Consider the following 21,914-nt stretch of genomic DNA (forward strand, 5'->3'; position numbering starts at 1 on the left):
CGTCTTTTTGATCATTCCACCTCTTTCTTCATGCAATTTACCCGTCAAATACCTGCACTGAAGACATCTCTCTCACTCATCATTGCAAGTCACTCTTTCGCCAATGCCGGATGGTGTTAGCATGCTCCTATATGAGACTTTGAGCCCTCAACTTACCCACCAAACTCACTAACGAGTTCGGAGCAGCTTCGCATGACTGAGGCCGACTTCGACGCAAATTGGACAAATCGAGATGCAATAATGCTACACGCACCCTAGTGCATTGCCAGGCTTGGTTGGTACTGGGTTCAAGACCTTGAAATGGACGAAGATGGTGGCATCGTCAATCCCACCCTGTCCATTATTCCCTACGACAACAATCGTGACATAGTCCTGTAAGTCTGGCAATGGCACCTTCAATGTTTGGGCAGGAACACAGTACTGAACATCCGAGACCAGCCGTCATGCAGACACTATCGTTTATCGAGATCCGAGGACAAACCAGCTTGTCCCTTTCCACCATAACCAAGATGTACAACGAAGGCCATCGGATTGTCCAACATGCGGTCGACCTTGGCACAACCAAGGAGGCTCGACGGCATCCGAGTCGGAAGCGGGCCCATTGGAAGAGCAGCCCAGCTTCATCACCCATGACTACTTTGAGATGCTGGCTCGAAGTCTTCCAGGCTCCAACGAAACATCTGCACCATCTTCGCCACGACAGCGTCTGGTTCAGCCAGTGCGCTCGCGGCTTCATGCATCGACTCCATTGACAGCCTCACCACCTCCGAACGCCGAGTTCGTGGCAAGTGCTCCTGCGGCTCCAACGCAGGCCCATGGCATCTCAGAGACAGCATTCTCTCCGAATTATTTTGAGAGGTTCTTCATCGAGGACCGAGAACTCGGCAGAGGTGGGAGGGGTGTCGTCCTACTCGTCAAGCACGTCTTAGACGGTGTCAATCTGGGCTATTTCGCTTGTAAAAGAGTCCCCATCGGAGACGACCATGCTTGGCTGGAGAAGGTGCTGATCGAGGTCCAATTACTGCAAACGCTGTCACATCAAAATCTGGTTTCGTATCGACATGTCTGGCTAGAAGACTATCAGATCAGCACATTCGGGCCAAGTGTGCCGTGCGCGTTCATTCTCCAACAATACTGTAATGGAGGTGATATGCATAACTATGTACTCGGATCAGCACAAGCAGGCACAACCACACAAGAGCTCAAAGAACGCATCCGCCGGCGGTCGAAAGGCGAGGCTGAATTACCTCGGCGACCGAATGAGCCGAAGAGACTTCCATTCGACGAGATCTACAATTTCTTCAGAGACATAACTTCAGGCCTGAGGTTTTTGCATCACAATAACTTCATTCACAGAGATCTCAAGCCGAGCAATTGCTTGCTTCACACGGTTGGTGGCGAGACAAGAGTCCTCGTCAGCGATTTCGGAGAAGTACAGTACGAGTATGCAGCACGCAAATCCACTGGCGCAACTGGTACAATATCATATTGCGCGCCCGAAGTCCTACAGCGCATCTCACCTGAAGGACCGTTTCGAAACTTCACATCCAAATCTGACATCTTCTCTCTTGGGATGATCCTGCATTTCCTGTGCTTCGCCAATCTACCGTATCTCACAGCTAACGTCCTGCACGAAGAGCGTGAAGACGTTGATGAATTGAGAGCTGAGATCATGCGCTGGGAAGGTTTCGACGACCAACACAGATTACGTCCCGAGTTGCCTGCCGCACTGTATACCTTTCTCAAACGTCTTCTCTCTCTGGATCCGGAGCAACGACCAAGCGCAGATGATGTCTTGCAGGTCGTTTTGTCAGGCAGACTCGATGATATCCCCCCGGCAAGAAGGCGCAACTCGATGGAACCGGAGGAACTCACACCAGGCCGCCGTATTCAGAGACTAGATACACCACAAACGGGTAACTCGCCACAACGCAGTGTGCATGAGCACGTACCCCGACGGCCGCGCACGCGGTTCTGGCAGAACAGGTCGGGATCGCCAGAACGCAGAAGGACTTCTTCGACCGACCGCAGTTCGAGTCGGAGCGAAGACGATGATGGACAGCCTCCAAGGAAATCATCATTCAACCGTGCAAAACAAAGCTTGAGAACGGGCAGCACAATCATCCTCCGGCCCAAAAACGCGTCCACGTCGCCATCTCAGCCGAATTCTCCGATCCACAAATCTCCCATTGATACATCACCTGTTCGTCCGCAGTTTCTGCTCGAGCCTGCGCATCACGAAGAAGGGCGTGTGGCCCGATACATGCACACCATATCCAATGTACTCAACCGTCCGTTGACATCTCCCTCGATGCGTCTTGTCATTCTGGGCTTGAAACTACTCAGCACATTGCAGCCGTGCTTGTCGTACGGGATAAACGCCGTCGTCGTGTATCCCTTGATATGCTTTGCGCTACTTGAATTTTCGGTCGCAGATCTACGGGTATGGAAGGCCGCGACTGCCATGCTGATACATTTCGGCGTGATTGCCGTGGCGTTGAGGACGCACAGTCTGTGCCGGAGTGCGGAGGTCTTTACGTGGGAAGGCTGAAGCCGTTTCCTGCACCGACTAGACGTGATCAAGTATCAAAATGGTCCGTCACCCTGGTGTTAGCATTGTGCAAGTCCTACGATGGGTAATAGTGTGCGGGCCAGTAAAAGTTCGTGGTTCAAGTAATGTAATACAACACTCACGACCATTTCTACAGCCAATCCAACAGACCAAGTCGATATAGAGTCTAAACTCAGCTCTGCTGATTCATATGACTCGGCAAATTCCATCCCGCGTAATCAGCATGCACAAACGCGCGATCCACCATCGGCACACTCTCCAGCACATACTGCAGACTCTCACCCAGATCATGACTATCCCTCAAACTCATATTCTCATCCAAAACGATATCCACCTCGACATTGAGTTTGTCCCCCGCATGATAAGCCTGCAATCCCTGAATATACCGGATCGTTTTGGCAAAGCGCATCGTCAAATACAACAAAACGTTCCGCTGGTCCGCCGTCGCCGCGGCACCGCACAGATTGCGCACATGTTCGCTCGATGTCTTGGACCAATTGAAGATGACGTACAAAGACAATAACAACCCGCCCAGCGCATCGAGCCACCATACCTGCGCGTAGTATCCGACCAGCGGAAAAATAATGCTGAAGGTATTAAAGACCACATCGGTCGCGGCGTCCTGGGCAAGCGCTTGCACACTGCTGTTCTTGACGAGACGGCACCAGAACCAGCAGAAGCCTTTGATTGCAACGGTGCTCAGCATGATTACTACAGCAGGTATACCGAGTTCCACGACCTGGTGGTCCCCACTTGCGAGGCGGTTGATACATTCCAGACTGACTTGGAAGAAGGATGTTATCATTATGATGCTGAAGACTAGCACTCCAACTGGCTCCAAACGCCGACGGCCGATTGGATATGCATACTGGTCCTGTCGGGAGATGATCTTGGTGGTGCTCCAGACAATTGCTGTGGACAAGAAGTCCAGAGCGGCGTCGACAAGGGACGCCAGTACCGAGAGGGAGGACGTTAGGATTATGACGGCGATTTTGCCTGCCAACAAAACGATGTTGGCGGCGAGGTTGAGGTAGATTGCTAGTGTGACGACAGGGTCGTCGAGTTCCACCCCCTCGTCGAGATCTGTGAGGTCGATCTCTGGATGTAGTTCGGCGGCTTCTTCGTCGGTCACGACGTCTTCGTTGCCGTTGCCACCGTCTGCAAGTAATGGCGTGGCTTCGTCGGGCAGTTTGTACAGGTTCTTAGGGGTGCGTTTGATTTTGGGTTCCGCGGGGGATGTCTTGTCGGTGGTGGTCTTTGCCGCTCCATTATCGTTGTCGTTGGCGCTGCCGTTGATAGTGATGGCGCTGGTTGGCTCTTCGGAAATCGTGTTCATGTTGGACGTGTATCCGGCGGGGGCTGAGTGCTGGTATTCCTGGATGAGGTCGTGCGGCAGCGACGAGTCGAGCAGCCGGTCAATGTACAGGTACTGGGCTACAAGAAAATTGTTGCGCTCGTAGTACTTGCGGACGGGCTTCTTCATCTTGGCCAGCTCATCTTCGCTCTTGTAGTACTTGTGCCAGTGGTATCGCGGATTGCTCTGCCCGATGAGCCGCATGCTGCGCATCTGCGGCGTCATGAGGATCTCTGGCCCAAGACTCATCCTGCGCGCGTCGATCTCCATCGGCGTGCTGCGCTTCTTGCGCAATGGCTCTAGGTCATCCAGGATACCATGTTCTTCATCCTCGGAGTCATGGCTCGTGTAGGAGTTGCGGCGGACGATTGTTGCTGCTGTTTGACGGCGTTTGTTTGGCAGCGTAAACAGCGACGTGCTCGAGCGGTTCTGAATCAGGCCTGGGAGACGCTGACCCCTAGTCGACACCGCGCCGGGAGACTCGTCGTTCAAAGGAATAAAGGAGGACAGCCCGCCTAGTTGGTAGTGAGGCCGTGTTGGTGTGTTGGGGGTATCCATTTCTCCGTTGATGAATGGGTCGAGCTTGGACAGGACGCCGGCCAGCTAGGTAGGTAGTTATTCGAGAGTATGGACGGCGCTTTTTCACAAATCCTTGCAAACCTCGGGCGATCAGCTTGTACCGTTGTTCAAGCTGGACATTTTGGGCCTGTACATGTTGCATGCCCTAAGCAGACTATCGAATATGAGAAGCGCAGGCCAGGAGCCCTGGTGAGCCGTAAGAATTTACTCAGCCCTGTTCCACCGCGGGAATCCATGGCCTGCGTCATTGGCGCATTCAAGCCCCTAGCCCGGCTGGGGGAACCTTTTACGCTACTAACGTACTCCGTATCTTCCTTTACAGCTCCATCGACATGGCAACTTTCAGCAGGAAGTCAACGTCTACTTGATACGAATGCTGCTCTCGACGAAGCTCACAGGCAAATGTACTCGCATATCGAAAAGAAATGCGAATCTAAAACTGAACGAAACAGCCGCAAACTCTTCTGCAAGAGTCATATCGACCCCAGTAAGTTCCCATATCCATTAAAAATAAGCTGCCCAAGTCTAAATAGGTGAAGTTCTAAGTAGTGTCGACGCTGATATTTGTCGTTCCAAAAATGTCCGGATACAAACATGTTCAGCGATCTCTTTCCTGTATCGACATTGTCCGGCTTGCAATGACCAAAGCTGCTCCTGGATATTCAAATGGACCACGTTCGGCTCCTGTACAAAAAGCCAACTCCACATCAAAAACATTTTCTCGTGAATCCTGAGACGATCGAGTGTCGTAGACGCCGTCTATCGTGTATTCAATCTTGTCGAACAAACAGCATCCCCAAAATGATTATATCCAGAGCAGATAAACTCCGCTGAAAAATGCTGACATGATTGTCCCCAAAATCATGGTAGACAAGCCCGCAACACCACTCGTGCTACTGGCGCTTGCACTGCTGCCCGTTTTCGACGCCGAATTGGTATGAGTTGAAGAAGATGATGCTGATGTGCCGTATGCAGTGCTTGTTCCGACTGCGCTCGTCGCAGCTGCGGCATCTGGAGTGCTTGACGCCAGTGCCGCACATGCACTCTTGTTAGCTGCCCTTTGTCCGACCGGGGATCCGATATTGGCGACCACTGCTTGGGTATCTCGAATGGGAATAGACACGGTGCCATCACTGCCAATGGTGACCATAGGTATGGTATCGTTGACTCGAGTTGCTGTACCATCACCACTCTCCTCGTAGCTGACCCCATCGAACGTCGTACCACTCTTCGCATCGGCACCATCGTTCGTAAGATAGGCCAGATACAGATCCTTTCCTGCGAACTGCGTCGGTAAAGTCAGCGCAAAGTTCAGGGTAGGCTTGTCGGTCTCCGACACGTTGGCTGGGTTGGAGTTGATCAGGACAATCGTAGCAAGAGTACCGTCTTGGTAAATGGAGTACCCGGCAATTCGACCACCATAGTCGCCAGGAGCATCAGTGAAGTCGTATCCACCAATCTGGGCTTGACAGGTCGGGCCAATGGCCTGATCGAAGGCGACGATACCGTAGTAATTGGGTCGGACGAACGGTTCGTTGCCGTAGTACTCGATCGGCTGCCAGGCACTGGCATTACTATTATCGGTCATGTGCAGCTGAACGGAAGAAATGTTCAGGGTAGCCGCATAAAGCAAAAAGTTCAACGTCCAAAGAGAAGCTGCGAACGTGTTGGTGATGCCGTCCATTCCAATCGGACCGACGACACCCATCTCACGCAGAGCATACGGTATATCCGTGTTCTCTGCTTGGGTGATCTGACTCGTCCAGGCAGCGAACTGATCGTTGGTGGTAGACAGGGTCATGAAGCCATATTGAGTCAAAGCGTAGGTCGACACACCGATGTAGTAATAGTAGTCATGCTGGTTCCAAGTTGAAACATAGCCCTCGCTTGAGCCGTTGGCCTCCACGGTTATACCATATTGATCAAGGTCATCGATCATGAACGTAGTGCCAATCGTCGATGCGGTACAGCCAGGCTCGAAGAACTTGCTGCTTAGACTGTTTGGTTCCAGAACTTGTTCCCAGACGGCGCTGGCCCGTTCCAACCACTGCTGGGTATAGACTTGACCGTTCCATGTCCCCGTTCGAAATCCATTGTCAAGGTATAAGTCAGGTTCATTGCCAATCTCGAACGAAACCAGGTTGACGGTGGTCAAGCCTTTGACCGCCTGTGTAGCCATGGTGGTTATCTGACTGATGTAGTCCGACTCCTCATAGGCAAGATTCAGACCAAAGGTGATGGGCGTGTTGCTGGGGAAGCGGTTGAGGACCTCGAAGTACCGCGGGCCGATGATATAGTAGTCGGAGGCATAGGCACCCTGGCCGACATGGTCAGGGTTGACCTCGCATTCGTACGCATCTTGAGACGAGTTGAAGATGAAGTAGTCTGCTGTGTTTCCTCCTATACGCATATGCGGCGGAGTACCCGTATAATTTGCCAGATTAGACAGCAGATTTACACTGAGCTCGTTGGCGGTGCTTCCCCCAGTGAAGGAGTAGAGGTTCGACGGCTCGATCCCGAAGCCGGCGAACGAGGGACTGATGACTTGGGACGCGCCGGAGGTGGGTTGTGCGGTGATGGACAGAGACACGGTACTCTGGGCGGTCGCAAAGGTGATTAATGAGGCCGCGCCAACGAGGGGCAAATAACGAGAGTACATGTTGGTTTTGGCTGGGGCTCGTGCTTTCTTAACGATTGTAATTGTTTCATGAACCGCAGTCCTGAAACCCGAGACCAGAATTCGACGACGACCGCCAGCAATAAACGACAGAAACAGCAAACGAAAAGCAGGAACGATGGGTGTTTGAGATAGCAGGTTTATTTCCCAAGGACAACAACAGAGATTAGGTTAACAGGCGCGATGAAAAAAACCCAACAATAGCCCATCAATGCACGCACGAAGAATGAGTTTGACAGCGGACCCGGAGAAATTGACCAATTAGTGTAAGGGGATCGATGACGGATAGACAGGAGACAAGAAGTTGATAGAGATCTGGGGGTGTCAAGCTTGACGGCTGGCTGCAGCAGCAGGTGCGTGCCAGTGGCCGCGTAGCCGCAATTACCAAGGTCATGGATAACTCTAGCACTGGGACGCGCAATGATAGTGGGAAAGTGGAAGCAGCTTTCAAGGTGGTTGGTGCACTAAACGGTCACTTTGCGTCATGGTCCAGGCGGTCCTTTACCTTAAAGGTGCCCGGAGCCAGTTATATTGTGCGCCTTGGTGCCACTTGTTTCTCATGGGGGAGTCATGGCAGGGTCCACGATATCATTATTTTATCTGCCATCTCCCAAAATTTCCACTACCGACTTCCGTTGATGCCGTTCACCACGGATATATCTCGCAGTAACAAGGAGAACAGTATACAGGTTGAATGTGAGCCTGTATGAGAGTGACACGGCAGACTCCTCAAGACTCTTTGGTTCTCAGTATAGCACGAGCATGCAATCGGAGTGACGGAAATATAAGCCATCTCTCCTTCTCTTCACAAAGTGCTTCTGTTTTCCAATCTCAAATAAGTTACGTCCAACCTGGATGCGGGGTGTGGCTGATTGCTATGAATCTGGCTTGACTAGCTTGCCAGCCTTCAGCCTGACAGCCTGACTGTGGCAGCTCCCTTTCCTCGGCACAAATGTCCGTAGCGGTGTGGCCAGGCAAGTTCTACGATGCCAACTTATATTCAGAAATCTTGTTGGCGACGGAGACTCGGTGATTGTACATAGCTTCTCCTTTTGCACAATGCAGGCCGTTTATCACGTGCAACCGCGTCTGCCCGACCAGCCGAGCCGATCGGGATCATTGTAATAATAGGCTATATAACCGGGGTTGACACAGGCACCACTCGTGACTCTCGGTCAGATCCTACATGAATGTCGCTGCATGTCACTGTTTATATACACTGATTATGCTGATTAAGACGGGTATGTCAGACATAATCCAGAAACCAGAGAAGGGAATAACTGATATGATATTGTTGAAGACATATTATCCATTACTTTCTCCTTCGAGTAGTGCTCTGATAAATTGGGGATAGTATTATTCCACCGCAAACTACCAACAGACCCTTTCAAGGCTGTTCATCAGGCATGGGGCTCATCATGTGCTTGAGAAAAAAATAGTATACAAAAAAAATAGGGAGACCACGTAAGTCAATCCCCAACAGCAGAGCTTGAGACCAGCATTCCTCCGCAAAACGAATGGTCCAAGGGGTTTTTGGGGGTATCGACTATTGGTACAGGTAAGTCGTGGATGCAGGTATTGCAAAATATGTGTTGGTACAATGTCGAAAAGGAATAGGCCACTCCTGCCAGAAAGGCACGGGTTGGCGATGATGATTGAACGTGATGTATGAGGTTACAAGGATGTCGAGGTCAGGCGGTCCGAGAGGCGAGGAACTCGGCAATAGTAATTAGCACCGTGGTCTTCGTATCTGCAGGTAGGCGCATGCTGCGAATGCATGGGTCGTGGAATTTCCAGAACAAGAGACGTTCTCAAGGCTGCCGCGCCATTGAATAGCCACTTTCCTGCACGAGTGTCGTGCTTTGGGCATTAAAGGTGCCAGCACATCAATCCATGCGCACGTATTCCAAATGTGAATTAACTCGTGCCAAGTAGATCCGCTCGCAACGCTCGTTGGCCAGTCGTTCTTTGTCCGCCCAGATTTGTTGTTCGACTTCGGATCCTTGGACGAAGTGGTGGATGCCATTGTAATGCATCAGGCTAGAGTAGGCACGCATGTCATGCGGACATGTAGAAGAGGGTTGTTGTACAATGAGACAGAGGCTCGAGTCCAGCTAAAGCCCGGGGCGGATGCGCTTCCTCATCGACAGTCATGTTGGAAAGTACTGACTTTGTCGATGTGTGCCGCGGCAGTATCCGGCCCTTTACTTGGGAATAGCAGGAAGAGGTCGGTTGGGAGGAGGTCCCGGGCAGGGAGGGTACTTGGAACCGGCAGGCATTATGAGGATGTTGTTGGATAAGCCCGTGAGTATGGGCGGGATTGAGCAGGTGTTGACTTGAGGGACCAAGTGAGTCGAAATTAGAGTAGGCAGAGGTGACAATGTATATATCATCAAACAATATGTAGTCCTTGGGACGTATACGCCTGGAGAGGTAGAGGTTTGAATAGAAACTCACCTGCTTGCCTGACGGGATCATGTCAGATATTTATTTTTCCCAGTCAGGCAGCCTCACCCCCGGCACAACCGAAAGTTGTTCCAGAATGGTGACGCCTTGGGCACAGTCATCCTTGCAGGAAATTTTTTGGAGCTTCCTGGCATGCCGTGCCTGGGCCGAGTGGATCCCGGAGTGAGGCTTGCGGTGTGACATGATGCCGTCGAGGTTTGTTTGAACACGCAAGATCAATGAGAAAGCCGGTCGACACCCTGGCATTTCCACTCTCCAAATCCGGCTTAGGCTTCCCTAGCCTCCTTAGACTCAAACGCCAAAAACTGCTCAGGCGTGCAGGGCGTGCAAAAAGGAGGTTCCCAGCTGACCGGTCCTGCCTGGGGGTTGCGAGTTGCTAGGCCGCAATCTGGCAAAAAGGAGGAGATTTGTCGTCTCTTTGGCGTGACAACTGACAGTTCCTGTCCCTGGCCTGACCCAGCGTACCTAGATCATCTACGTATCGCATCTAGCAAAATTCCACTCTACTTTGCCACCTGATATATCGAGGTGGGTTTGGCACAAATTTCGGAATGTGTGTTCGTCAGGCTGGAACCCGCAATGACAAAAGCAGAGCCATGTCGTCCACGACTAGGCATGACCCTGTAGAAGGCCAAGGAGGATGGGCATTCTTTCTTCCCGAGCGACACGTCCGCTGACCCGGCTGTGTGTGTTGACTTACAAGTTACTATTTTCGATGTGGTACGTTTTCGGCATGAGAGAAAACGGTGTGTACTCGTACCTGAAAGGTTACCCTCCACGAATGTTCGGATATGCGACGAAGCGACCAACCAGCGACAGGGGATGCTTCCGGAACGTGGCCTGTTGGTTTGTCTATCCCACCATCACCCATGCCGAGAAGCTTTGAGATGCGGTGAAGCTATCCGGGTTGTAACTCGGTGGCATAGCTTAACGAAGTATAGTCGGTCGATATTTGGAACTCGTGATCGCTCTCCAAGCCTATGATCGTGATTGTTCTGCGGTTGTTCCGTGCCGCTGCACACCTCTATAGCCCGTCAGATGCACGGCAATTGGGCGGCAAGCGCTGCACTCAGCTTAGCAGGATGTCACCGAAGAAACCCACCGGTCGAGCCGGATACTTGAAACTTTCGGGTGTCGTACCCGCGTTCGCAGGTAAGACCAAAATGCGACTGAGGAGCACATTTTTTCCCGATCAATTTACTATAGTGATCGTTGGTGTCGTTGATGTCGCCTACTGTGGCGGGCGCACATCTTCATGCTCGGCAAAGTATTCTTTGTTCGACATCTGGCCCCCCATCTTGGCCGTTAATAGTTGGTCTTTGACAGCTGAACGATCGGAGATGGTCTTTTTGCTCTCAGGTGCCCGCTCGGCTAGGAACTGTCAGGCGGAATCTGTTTCACCTTCTTGCCAACCGCGCGGCTGGATTGGTTGACAAGAGTTGCAAGTCAGGTCACTAAAGCGAAAAAGAAATGTACTATGGTACGTCAGTTGCCAACTTCTATGGGGGTTGATTGCGCAGGTACGAACAGGTGTCGCTGCAATTAGGAAGATCGCGGTGTCGGTGATACATGCCGTGAGCAAGGAAGACTTTCGTTTGACCGGCCGTTTCATCAAAGATAGACATTCGGCTCATCTAACACTCGAGGCTGGTGATCGGTAGCGAGCTTTTACCAAATGCTGGCCTGATCCTCATGCGCGTTCCTGAAGATCCTTCTCGGTTTCGTGGTCTGTGCCGTCTTTTGGCCCCGTTTGATCACCGCATGGATTTTTCTTTCGCCACCCCCCCAACTTTTGCGATCTTTGAGTTCACAGCTTGACATGTTTCAGGTTGTGCTCCTGAGCGACCGACAAGAAAAACCGTCCGAAGGGGAACACTTCCACAACGCCTCTTCCTGTCCACTAAGTTACTGCGCCGACGTTTCCACAATACTATACTCGTACTCGTAGTACTCTTACCTGCCAACCTGGGATTGACTTCGAATCTGATGTCACGATTTGCGTGTATTGTCGGCGCCTTGCGTCATACAGGATTGAAAGAGTCCGCGTTCCTGCATTATCGTGAAGCACGGCGACGGATAATCGGTGATCTGCCTCGGCAGGCGCAGAATGCACTGATCAAGCCTGCGACATGCAGCTAATTCCTCGCACGCCATCTAGGGCTTCGTCAGCTGAGGGGTCAGAGCCATCACGCTGGAGTGCCGAGTAAGAAACGTCTAAGAAAAGCACGAATGCCGCAAAAGAAAAGCGCCAGTGGCTTGCGTCTCGCTACACGTGCACTGCTGCACCATCGCTTCTCGAACATCGCATCGAATTCGGCGTGATTGCCCTTTGCTGACTAGTAGATTGTGATGTATTTCAGGTTGCCGCCAGTGTTAGCGAGCGATTGGTAGTTCAACCTAAAGGGGTTGGCACGATGGAGGATGGGCGGACCATCTGCAACGGCCAGTCGTGAAAACCTGAAGCGGCCAGAACAAAGATTTCTTCGCGAACACTCGTGACTCTTGCTTTTTGTGTCAATCTTCTTTTCAGCCGCAGCTTCATGATTCAAAGCTAAAGGCATCCCCGAGGCTCGGGCTACCGTCTTGGGCATGCCAGCCGCGAACCACCGCGGAGTCCCCCGCGCCCTGCATGAAACGATGCAGCTCTCAAACTGCTTTTTTCGTTGCGAAAAATGTAACAACATTGAAGTCACGGAGCGACTTCCGCTATCAGTGAAAGTCCTGCATATCGTTGAACAGTTGTCCGCATTTGTGGTAACCATGCGCGTGCGTATAATGATATATCCATTGTATGGTTTTTCAGCTGCCCGTGTGCGATTGTGATCGTATTTGCTCAACATAGCCAAGAATGCAAGGACAGCTTCCCCTGTTTCGTACCTGTGATTGTTGTCGATGCATGGTGTGCTGCGTAAAGCATAGTCGTACTGCATGTACGATCTGGACCATGGGGAAGGGGTCTGGCGGCAAGAGGTTGGGTCGCATGCCTCATGCAGGGCTTCAGGAGGACAGGGGTCTTTTGCCGCCACCAGCACGTGGAAATTGCGTGAGCAGACGCCACGACACGCAGTGTGTGACGGACCCCAAACTTCCTCACCGATTGAGATGTGTCACGTCTGTTCTCGTGCAGATGGTCCACCTCATTTTGCAACTGGGTCGCATTCGTCAACAAGTGACAACAACCCTTACCAGGCTGATACTCGAGATGCTGCGATAGAACCTCACTTTGTCGTTGAAAATCGACTGTACCACTTATGATGTCTCAGTGGCACCGCGACACACTCGATACTGATGTGTCTCAAGCTTGAGTCTCAAAATCATGCGCAAAACGTTGAAGCCACAGCAACGAGGGTTCCTCATAGCCTCCTCGTTTCGCCCATGGCTTGCAATACTGAGCGTCAGTGATTGGGGCTGGCTACCGCGGCTCTGCATGAAAGTCGCACTCCACGAGGAAATCCGGGTCGCCTGATGCATTGTTTGAAAGTATCGAGTGTCAAAAGTCGTCGTCTTTCTGCTCCTGTGTTGATGCGATCCATTCCTGCATGAGTGCCTGAGAATTTACTCCGAGTTCTGATGCCTGCTTTTTCGGACCACCTTTGCGCTCAACGAAGAGACAAAGCACCCATCCCCAAATGCTGAAACCTTCATACGTTGTCTTGAAACCCAGTTTCTTCTTGTCATCATCTTCTTCGTTCGTGTTCAACCCTCCCTTCGAATCGTCATCCACATCTTCAGCACGCGGGATGTGTGCGAGGTTGACGCTCTCTTCATCGCTTTCGTCTTGAACCATGACCGTGTCTCGATGGGCGCCGGTCAGCTTTCCGCTATTGCTGCTTTTCTGTTTGAATGTCTTGTTCTTGACCAGAAGATTATGCCGGGTCCGTATCTCAGTGAGGAATATGGAGACTTCAAAATCATCTAGAACCAGTTGTTAATCCCAGCCCAGCTCTCGGGCTCTTCGTTGGCCTGACCTTGTTTGACCACATCCTTCACACTTTTCTTCTTCTTCCCCTTCCCACGTGCTCTTTCATTCTCTTCTCGCAACTTCGGTAAGACATATGGTTTCACTGCCTCGAACACGCGCTGTAAGGCAGGGTCGTTGTCTCTAAGTAGCCACCGTGATTCATCGGCGGGATTCTCAAGGAAGATACGGCATTCGAGGACAGAGTGTTTGCTGATCCGAAGATATCGTCTAATAGGTGCCATCGCGACAACGACAGCACCACTTAAGATATCTTGACGGCATCAATTTGCAGACGAATCGACTTCGCAGATCGACGTCTTTGAAGCGCGTCATACAGCGGCGCACCGCAGCCGCACAGATGGCCAAGAGATTAGATAAGCTTTCTCCAAAGCTGCCTTTCTCAACAACACTCTTACGAACAAGACATCAATGCTGTTTGTTCCTCTAGGATCGTTCGTGGTTGAAGCCTCAACGGTGGATTCATTGAAGATGATGGACTTCGATGTGGGTTTCCATGTCTTCGTCAAGCAACATGTACCTCACCGTCCTAGAGGACTAATCCCAGACTCTGGCCGCTCAAGGTAGTTGAGGCGCTGGCTGGATGTCAGCAGAAAGAGGGTGGAAAAGGAGACTGTGAGTGTGGTTATCGTGTCTTCGTGCGCTTCAGAACTTGTGTAGAGTCGTTTGGGAGGAGCGCAAGGCCTGCCGCAGGCGGTGTTGCGCTTCACAGCGGTTCCAACGATGTCTTCACCTATTTGTTTGCTTCTCAATCCTCGTGACTTCGTCAGCACAGAACGCCGCAAAGACGCACCTTCATTCTCTTGAACAAGCATATTCCTTCCTTCCCTTTGTGGCGAGCAACTCCTTGCTGCCGTGATCCACCATGGCTCCTGCTTCAACGACACCAAACTTCTCCAGACCCTTCAATTCTCCTTTGTCAACAGGTGCGCTTGACACTCCAGTGAGATCTTCAAGACGTCGTAATGCTCTGGCGGATCTACCACACTCAGCATCTCAGGTCAACATGCCACTACGTCGACAAGCAAAAGGTCCTTCCCCGGCCAAGAAACCATTTGATATAGCAAGCCACAGTGTTGTGGAAGACAAACGGCCAGAACGTCAAACACGAGACATCCAAAATGAAGGCGGCGTCCCTAGCGTTCCTGGAGGACGGCACAATAGAAAGTTGTCGGAAGTCAGTCAGAAAAGCACTACTTCTGACTCTGCTGTCACCACGGTCTTGAGGTATGCAACTTTCTTCTACATGCTTCTCAATCATGGACTCACCAGTGGTCAGCGCTGAACTAGGTGACATCGGCCACCCTATCAAGAACTTCCGTCCTCATCTTTGGCGTCACCTTGATGTCAACCGGGAAACGCTGAACATTGACGTGTTTTGGCCAATCAAGCTAGAAGATATTGATGACGAGGAAGAGGAGGACGAAAATGGCGACCTCAAAGGCGTCTTTCCAATCAAAGAGCTTCAACCCCTCAAGTCCTTTCACAATCTCCATTACCTTCAGCTCAACGGCATGATGCGCTCTTACCAATCCGTCATCTGGGCGACATGCTGGGCGAACAAGAACCTCACAAAAATCCACCTAGAAATGGCGCTCGAGCCTCTCATCTGCGAGGATATCATGCACAAGTACCGCAAGATCGACACCAATTGGACTTTTGATCGTCTATCTGATTCCGGCCCCGAAATCGAGTACATGGGTTCACACGGATCTGGCACTTTGCACGAAGAGTTTGGAGACGGCGAGTACCTTGACCAACAAGTCATGAAAACCAGCCAGCTTGACGTTCTCCACCAGGTGCCTGTTGAGAACCTCCGATACCTCCCAATCACTCACTTGACGTTGATGAATTTCGTTGTGGATGGCGGTCCATTCTACCGGTGGTTCGACCCAGCGAAGTTCAAGGAGATTACATTCAAGGGGGACTGCATCGATACCGGATTCTCGCTGCCTGATGACATGATGACAACGGTTAGAGTCAATTCGCCAAAGGCTGTTGCTCCGGCTCGCTGGGTCCGTCCAGGTGAGGTCAAGGTCGTTGAGATCAAGAAGAAGAAACCCATCGGCGACAATGCTGAAGGAAGCGGCACTGCTGAAGAGAAGGTCACCAGCGGCAAGGCTGAAGAAAGTGGCAAGGCTGAAGGCGGTGGCAATGGAGGTGGTCTGAAGAGCAAACTGAGCCAGATCATGCCAAAATGGGGTTCCAAGGGCAAGGAGGAAACTGCTCAATTGGAGAAGAACATGTCCAAGATGGGCTTCTAGAGTCTACCAGCAACCAGTATGAACGATGACCGAGCCGCGCTCCAGGCACACAAGTACCAAGTTAGCATCAATGAATTGCATGTATTCCAACATCGCTAAAAGGGCTGTCAACAATGTACAAAATGACGGGTGACTAGCCGAAAATTTGAACGACAAAAAGCAGTGCTACAATATGGTCCTGGTGCAAGTCCCATCCAATTGTGCGCATCGAGTGCTCTAGAACTTCTGATATCCTCTTGCACCACCGAATGGGTTGACATTGTGCCCATGTCCATACTGTGGACCAGGACTTCTCATGCCGCCCATCATAGGTTGAGTCTGCCCATAGTTCTGAAAGGCGGCTCCTCCATTGCCGATGATGGGCGAAACATGCACTGAAGGGCCTTTGGACTTGTCAAACCGCATCTTCGTCATGTCGGCACGGTAGGCCAGCACTTCAGCCGCGTTCTTCTCGTACTTGGCGTCCTCGATCAGCCTCTCGTGCTTCCCGGCGCGACGTTGGCGGATACAGCAGAAAGCAAAGACTGAGGCGACGATTAAGAGCACGCCGCCCACGACGCCGATGATGATGTATTTCGTGGTTTGTGGGAGACCGTTCCATTTTTGTTTGATGGTTTTCGCGGCGGACGTGGAGTCTTCACCGTCAAGCTTGATTGGTGTGGTATCGCTGTGACAGTGGTCAGTATGCTTGGTGCTACTAGAAAGAGAAACAGGGATGTATACTTGAGGACTTTGATGCTTGTGTAGCTGCCCGTTTCGTCGCCGTAGACGTATTCTGTTCCTCTGCTCGCGTCGGTCACACGAACTTTCTTCACGGTCATGGTGTATGGGCTATCGTTGTAGTTGGTCTCGCCACCGGCCCATTCTATGGTTCCGTTGGCATTCGCTGGGTCACCGCCGGCCCAGATACCGAGGCGGACGTTGCAGGGCGTTTGGGGGAAGTTTTTGCCACCGTTGGCATCGGAGTAGTTCAACACGCGGATCGACTGGCCGTCAATGAACCATTCCAGCTTCTCAGCCGTCCAGTCCACGGTGTAGTTGTGGAAGCCGCCTTGAGGGTCATCGACTGGGTACCATGCGGCGCGGTCGAAGCTTGTGGTGTTGCCCTTGCCGAAGTAGTTGGTCTGGACGTAGGAGTCGTTACCTCCAATCCACTCCCAGTCCACTTCGTCGAGATCATCAGACTCCAACACTATGGACGATACGATGCCCTGTCCTTTGGCGATCTTGAGCCAGACTTCGACCTGGCCGAAAAAGATGTAGAAGTTTGTTTGGACGGTAGGAGCATCGCCGCGAACGTTAATTGTGAAGTCGGCGCCGTCATCGCCGTAGGTAACTGAGCCTGCGGTAGCGTTCCATACTGTATCCGTCATCATACTCTGGGTGAAGTCGATGGTATAGTTGGCAACACCTAGCGCAGTGTCCGCCGGACAGGTGGTTGAGTTCATGGGATTGCATGATGTGAATGTTTGCGCAAGGGAGACGGTAAAGAGCGAGAAGAGCGCGAAGGTAGCGGCAGTAGTGGAGAAATACATGGCTGTTGAGTTGAATGTTTCTTCGCGTATATAGGCGGCACTTGATCCTGCTCCAGGTCAATCGCAAGACGCAGTGCCTTGTCGAGGTGGTGGATTGGCAGTTTTCGGACTTTCTGCCGGTGACACTGACACAAGCCGGGCCTGCGGTTGGGAGGATAAGTTCGAAGCTTGGACTGTAGTAGATGTTAAGGGAGTCTAATGAGTGTGTTTCATGTGTCGCAGCACAGCGCGACAACGAGACTGAAAGAGAGACTGGAAGGCCGAAGTGAGTGGCAGCCAGCTATGAGTGAGTATGTGCTCGACGGACAGACGAAGGAGAGGAGGCCGGCGCTGGAATGTGAGGAGGTATCTCGCAGAGATAAACTGTACGGAGTACCTCGAGTAGAGCATCGGCGCGGAGGGTGTGAAACGCGGGAGCAGGACAAAGACCCCTGCGCCTGCCAGAAAAGGGGTGCTGCATATCACTCGCTCCGCCAATGAAAAGATCGCTGTGCTCTAACCTCCCGCAGTTTGGCTTTTTGGCTTCTTTCAAGTTAGCTTTACGGGGTAAGTTACAGGCACCTTTTTCCAACCACCATTCCCATATGCGCTCGATCTCTTGTAGCAGAGACAACTTGATGTTGTGATGGATGGTAGCTAAGGCGCGTGTGCTATGGCCTTGCAACAAGTCAAAGGGACGTCCTGTTCCGAAAAGCACTTGCTCTACTTTGTTGAAGATTGCGCTGTCCTATCGTAGTAGAGAACGGAAACCAACATGATGCGCATCCCCACTGCACCAGTTCTGCAACACTAGCACCCTTTAATTTCAATGTGTGGCTGTGCACTGATATCTTACCGAGTTTGGCAACCAAAACATTGTGGTATCGGACAACAATTACCAATGAAGTGTAGGAGCCGAATAAAAGCTCCTTAGCCATCTGGCTTGCGAGATGGCTTTTCGATAGATCATCAAGCGAAAGAGTTGGCTTGCTCGTTCGTTCTGACCAAAGCACATCACCGGATAAATGTACATCTCGTGCCGTCATGATGTCAGTTTCCGCATTGTTCCACGGATACAGTATATACTATATACCCATCGAGGATGCTTAATAATGCATTCGCAAGAAGCATTTGAAACAGATGCACCTATACTAATCTCGTCTGTGTAAATAACTCCGACATCAAAATGACGCAAACAAATCAGGCAGCATGGCTTCGAAAGGAGAAGACAAAACTGGAGGTCGGACCCGCCGAGATAGGTAAACCTGGTCATGACCAGGTCTTGATCAAGAACAAAGCTGTCGCCATCAATCCAGTCGACTGGAAGATGCAAGATGGACATTTGTTTCCTATCAACGAGCCGAGGGTCATGGGAAATGATGTTGCAGGTGAAATCGTTGAAGTTGGTGAAGGCGTATCCGAGTTCTCGAAGGATCAGCGTGTGCTTGCTCATGTCATCGGCCTGGTCACCGGCAAAGCTGAAGAAGGCGGCTTTCAGAACTTCTCCCTTGCCAACACCATAGGCGTCTGTCCGATGCCCGATAGTATGACTTTTGAAGAAGCGTCCGTCCTCCCGCTAGCTATATCGACCGCTACGCAGGGTTTGTTTGCCAAAGAATACCTCGCGCTGCCGAAGCCTAGTCACGATGTGGAGGAGTTAGGCAAGACGTTATTGGTATGGGGTGCGTCCTCATCGGTAGGAGCTGCTGCCGTTCAACTTGCGGTTGCTGCAGGATTGAAGGTGATTGCTACAGCATCAAAGAGAAATTTTGATTTCTGCAAAGACCTTGGAGCCAGCCAGGTCTTCGATTACAGCAGTCCTGGGATTGTTGGTGACTTGACGGATGCCCTACAGAAGGATGATGTCGCTGGCGCATATGATGGTAGGACTCCAGAACTTGCAGGCAAGAGCTTGCTAATCTCTTCTTGCAGCCATTTCCACTCGTGACACACAGTTGAATACCGCTCAGGTCCTGGCTCAGCTTGGTGGAGGCAAGATGGCAACTGTTCTCCCGGCAAGCGACGAGATTCCTTCAACGGTGACAGCGAAATCAGGTATGGTTAAAGCTCCTGTTCTGGTCTGTTCCATTCATCAACATTACTGATGTTGTCTTGTTAGTATATGCCGTCAATATCTTGACGCAGGATAAGCAACTAGGACAAGCAATCTGGCATGTCTTCATGCCTGATGCTCTCAAGAACGGGCAGATTAGGCCACTACCAAAGCCGGACGTGGTTGGTCATGGAGTAGAGCACATTCAAGCTGGTCTTGATAAGAACCGTGAAGGAGTTTCGGCAGCGAAGGTGGTCGTCACGCTATGAGTTCCCATGCTGAATCAAAGATTCATACATGGCCGCGTTTGACCCAGGAGACCCAACCAAGACCAAGTGTGCCATCTTTCAATTTCATTCACATCTGTTCCATCAATCGTACCGGTTATGTAAGCTTTGTGATAAAGCACCAAAGCGCCTAAACTGGTAAGGCTCGAAGTGCCGGGATGCGTGGGTGCGTGCGTCATCCTGCAAACAATTTCGTAGACCCTGGTGTCAACCATTTATTGTACAACGCGAACATTGCACCTCGCTGGCCCTATCTGCGCCCCAAGGGACGCTACCAGCTTGATGCACTCACTCCAAACATGAACGGCGTCTCATTTTCCTAGCTACCTCTCCGAACAGCCAATACACACAGGCAAAAATGGCACAACCTGAGCTGCCGGAAGGCGTCTTCTCGTTCCTCGACACTGACCTGTACAAGCTGACGATGCAGTGCGCGGTCTTCAAATACTTTCCTACTGTCGACGTCGAGTACAAGTTCACAAACCGTACACCGCAGATGCGACTGAGTAAGCAAGCGTTTGCCTGGTTAGAGGAGCAGATTGCCAAGCTAGCAAACATCAGGCTATCACAGCAGGAATTGGAGTTCCTGAGAAGACAATGTACATACCTGAGTTCGGACTACTTGGATTACCTACAAGTGTTCCAACTTCGGCCTACTGAACAAGCTGAGGTGAAATTCACACCTGTGGATGACACGTACGGAGACCTTGACATCACGGTGACCGGGTCCTGGGTCGAGACGATATTATACGAAATCCCTCTCCTCGCCTTGACCAGCGAAGCATATTTCAAGTTCGTGGACAAAGACTGGGACCATGAAGGACAGGAAGAGAATGCATACCGAAAAGGTGTCCGGCTGTTGTCAGCTGGCTGCTTGGTCTCAGAGTTCGGAACTCGCAGAAGAAGAGATTTCCATGCTCAGGACCTTGTGATCAGAGGTTTAGTGCGGGCGTCGAAGGAGAACGATGTGCCGGGGAAATTGACAGGGACAAGTAACGTCTACTTTGCCATGAGGCACAATATACCTCCTGTTGGTACCGTGGCGCATGAATGGTACATGGGTATTGCTGCGCTCACCAATGATTATGAACATGCCAACGAACAAGGTCTACGATATTGGCTCGATTGTTTTGGCAAAGGTGTACTGGGAATCGCCTTGACCGACACCTTTGGCACCGACGATTTTTTCAAAGCCTTTAGACAGCAGGTTCCTGCCAAAACATCTGCCTCAAAAGACCCTACAATGTCATATACAGACGAAAGCTCTCCGTCTGCCAACCAGGCCACGTATGCCGAGGTATTCGCAGGCATCAGGCAAGATTCTGGCGACCCGAAACAATACGTCAAGCAGGCCAGCGAATTTTACAAGAGCATAGGCCTGAGTGGGAAGAACATTGTGTTCTCGGATGCTCTGAACGTCGACAAATGCTTAGAATATAAAAAGGTGGCAGAAGAAAATGGCTTCAAGCCGTCATTCGGAGTCGGCACTTTCTTCACAAACGACTTCTCACTGAAGTCGGATCCTCAGGTCAAGTCCAAACCTCTCAATATCGTCGTCAAATTATCGAAAGCAGGCGGAAGACCAGCAGTCAAGATATCAGACAACATTGGTAAGAACACTGGTGACACCGCAACGGTACAGGATGTCAAACGGCGGCTGGGGTACATTGAGCATGACTGGAAGGACGGAGACGAAGCAAAGAGATGGTAATGCGCTGTGACACTGGTTGACGTGTCGGACCTCGCCCAATACAGAGCTGAATGTCGCAGCCTTGCAGACCCTGACCCCTTTGTGGAGCTCAGGGATCGAGGCTCTGTCCATCTGTGGGGATTGGTGGCAGTGGACCTCCCCTGTGTCAACAGCCACGACGGGGACTATCACAGAAAACTCGGTCTTCGGAAGCCATGGGGAGTTGGACATTTGGATATAATGCTGGTGCCTATACGTGAAGGCTACATGTAATTCATGCGCAATTGCCTCAGCCACGATGGTGACTAAGTGGCTGTTGAACAGATGGAAAGGATAGCACAAGCAGCACATGGAGTGCGGAGTTTCCAGGCGCCGTCCCAGTACTGGACCCGGACATGATTGGAGGAATCAGAATAGTCAAGACCACAGCCCGTTGACCGATGACTTACTGGACAAAATACCGAGCAACTGCTGAAACA

At 51.4% G+C, this 21,914-nt stretch overlaps 8 protein-coding genes across 8 annotated transcripts; 4 read left to right on the forward strand and 4 right to left on the reverse strand.

Annotated features, from left to right (window-relative positions):
- The first annotated feature begins 42 nt into the window (after window positions 1-42).
- EDD37DRAFT_489584 (kinase-like domain-containing protein) lies at window positions 43-2,648 on the forward strand. Its single transcript, XM_062813318.1, has 3 exons — window positions 43-84; window positions 187-374; window positions 439-2,648. Exons 2-3 carry the CDS (start codon window positions 301-303, stop codon window positions 2,549-2,551), a joined length of 2,187 nt encoding a protein of 728 aa, XP_062668632.1. The 5' UTR covers window positions 43-84; window positions 187-300; the 3' UTR covers window positions 2,552-2,648.
- Window positions 2,606-4,673, reverse strand: EDD37DRAFT_489619 (uncharacterized protein). The gene has a single exon (XM_062813319.1). The coding sequence runs from the start codon at window positions 4,482-4,484 to the stop codon at window positions 2,745-2,747; it is 1,740 nt and encodes a 579-aa protein (XP_062668633.1). The 5' UTR covers window positions 4,485-4,673; the 3' UTR covers window positions 2,606-2,744.
- Window positions 4,674-5,271: 598 nt separating this feature from the next.
- EDD37DRAFT_489633 (uncharacterized protein) lies at window positions 5,272-7,626 on the reverse strand. Its single transcript, XM_062813320.1, has one exon. The coding sequence runs from the start codon at window positions 7,162-7,164 to the stop codon at window positions 5,311-5,313; it is 1,854 nt and encodes a 617-aa protein (XP_062668634.1). The 5' UTR covers window positions 7,165-7,626; the 3' UTR covers window positions 5,272-5,310.
- A 5,512-nt stretch (window positions 7,627-13,138) lies between these two features.
- Window positions 13,139-13,851, reverse strand: EDD37DRAFT_652006 (uncharacterized protein; the record flags this gene model as incomplete). Its single annotated transcript, XM_062818418.1, has 2 exons — window positions 13,139-13,563; window positions 13,617-13,851. The coding sequence occupies 2 exons, from the start codon at window positions 13,849-13,851 to the stop codon at window positions 13,139-13,141; spliced, it is 660 nt and encodes a 219-aa protein (XP_062668635.1).
- A 492-nt stretch (window positions 13,852-14,343) lies between these two features.
- On the forward strand, window positions 14,344-15,945 carry EDD37DRAFT_489699 (uncharacterized protein). The gene is made up of 2 exons (XM_062813321.1): window positions 14,344-14,854; window positions 14,907-15,945. Exons 1-2 carry the CDS (start codon window positions 14,493-14,495, stop codon window positions 15,889-15,891), a joined length of 1,347 nt encoding a protein of 448 aa, XP_062668636.1. The 5' UTR covers window positions 14,344-14,492; the 3' UTR covers window positions 15,892-15,945.
- Window positions 15,946-15,999: 54 nt separating this feature from the next.
- On the reverse strand, window positions 16,000-17,525 carry EDD37DRAFT_489705 (extracellular cell wall glucanase Crf1/allergen Asp F9). Its single transcript, XM_062813322.1, has 2 exons — window positions 16,615-17,525; window positions 16,000-16,558 (listed from the first exon to the last, which is right to left on the reverse strand). Exons 1-2 carry the CDS (start codon window positions 17,424-17,426, stop codon window positions 16,108-16,110), a joined length of 1,263 nt encoding a protein of 420 aa, XP_062668637.1. The 5' UTR covers window positions 17,427-17,525; the 3' UTR covers window positions 16,000-16,107.
- Window positions 17,526-18,208: 683 nt separating this feature from the next.
- EDD37DRAFT_635826 (oxidoreductase) lies at window positions 18,209-19,829 on the forward strand. The gene is made up of 3 exons (XM_062816937.1): window positions 18,209-19,288; window positions 19,338-19,460; window positions 19,525-19,829. Exons 1-3 carry the CDS (start codon window positions 18,592-18,594, stop codon window positions 19,725-19,727), a joined length of 1,023 nt encoding a protein of 340 aa, XP_062668638.1. The 5' UTR covers window positions 18,209-18,591; the 3' UTR covers window positions 19,728-19,829.
- Window positions 19,830-20,103: 274 nt separating this feature from the next.
- Window positions 20,104-21,456, forward strand: EDD37DRAFT_566828 (nicotinate phosphoribosyltransferase; the record flags this gene model as incomplete). Its single annotated transcript, XM_062814114.1, has 1 exon — window positions 20,104-21,456. The coding sequence occupies one exon, from the start codon at window positions 20,104-20,106 to the stop codon at window positions 21,454-21,456; it is 1,353 nt and encodes a 450-aa protein (XP_062668639.1).
- Between the last annotated feature and the right edge of the window lie 458 nt (window positions 21,457-21,914).

Source organism: Exophiala viscosa (genome assembly GCF_022695815.1).
Source record: "Exophiala viscosa unplaced genomic scaffold EDD37scaffold_8, whole genome shotgun sequence".
NCBI lineage: Eukaryota > Fungi > Ascomycota > Eurotiomycetes > Chaetothyriales > Herpotrichiellaceae > Exophiala > Exophiala viscosa.

Bases quoted from the DNA above. Each gene is read 5' to 3' on its own strand.
- EDD37DRAFT_489584 (XM_062813318.1), top strand. From the start codon at position 301: ATGGACGAAGATGGTGGCATCGTCAATCCCACCCTGTCCATTATTCCC. The intron at 375-438 runs GTAAGTCTGGCA...ATCCGAGACCAG, and splicing joins AACAATCGTGACATAGTCCT to CCGTCATGCAGACACTATCG.
- EDD37DRAFT_489619 (XM_062813319.1), bottom strand. From the start codon at position 4,484: ATGGATACCCCCAACACACCAACACGGCCTCACTACCAACTAGGCGGG.
- EDD37DRAFT_489633 (XM_062813320.1), bottom strand. From the start codon at position 7,164: ATGTACTCTCGTTATTTGCCCCTCGTTGGCGCGGCCTCATTAATCACC.
- EDD37DRAFT_489699 (XM_062813321.1), top strand. From the start codon at position 14,493: ATGGCTCCTGCTTCAACGACACCAAACTTCTCCAGACCCTTCAATTCT. The intron at 14,855-14,906 runs GTATGCAACTTT...ACCAGTGGTCAG, and splicing joins GCTGTCACCACGGTCTTGAG to CGCTGAACTAGGTGACATCG.
- EDD37DRAFT_489705 (XM_062813322.1), bottom strand. From the start codon at position 17,426: ATGTATTTCTCCACTACTGCCGCTACCTTCGCGCTCTTCTCGCTCTTT. The intron at 16,559-16,614 runs GTATACATCCCT...CCACTGTCACAG, and splicing joins ACAAGCATCAAAGTCCTCAA to CGATACCACACCAATCAAGC.
- EDD37DRAFT_635826 (XM_062816937.1), top strand. From the start codon at position 18,592: ATGACGCAAACAAATCAGGCAGCATGGCTTCGAAAGGAGAAGACAAAA. The intron at 19,289-19,337 runs GTAGGACTCCAG...CTCTTCTTGCAG, and splicing joins TGTCGCTGGCGCATATGATG to CCATTTCCACTCGTGACACA. The intron at 19,461-19,524 runs GTATGGTTAAAG...TTGTCTTGTTAG, and splicing joins AACGGTGACAGCGAAATCAG to TATATGCCGTCAATATCTTG.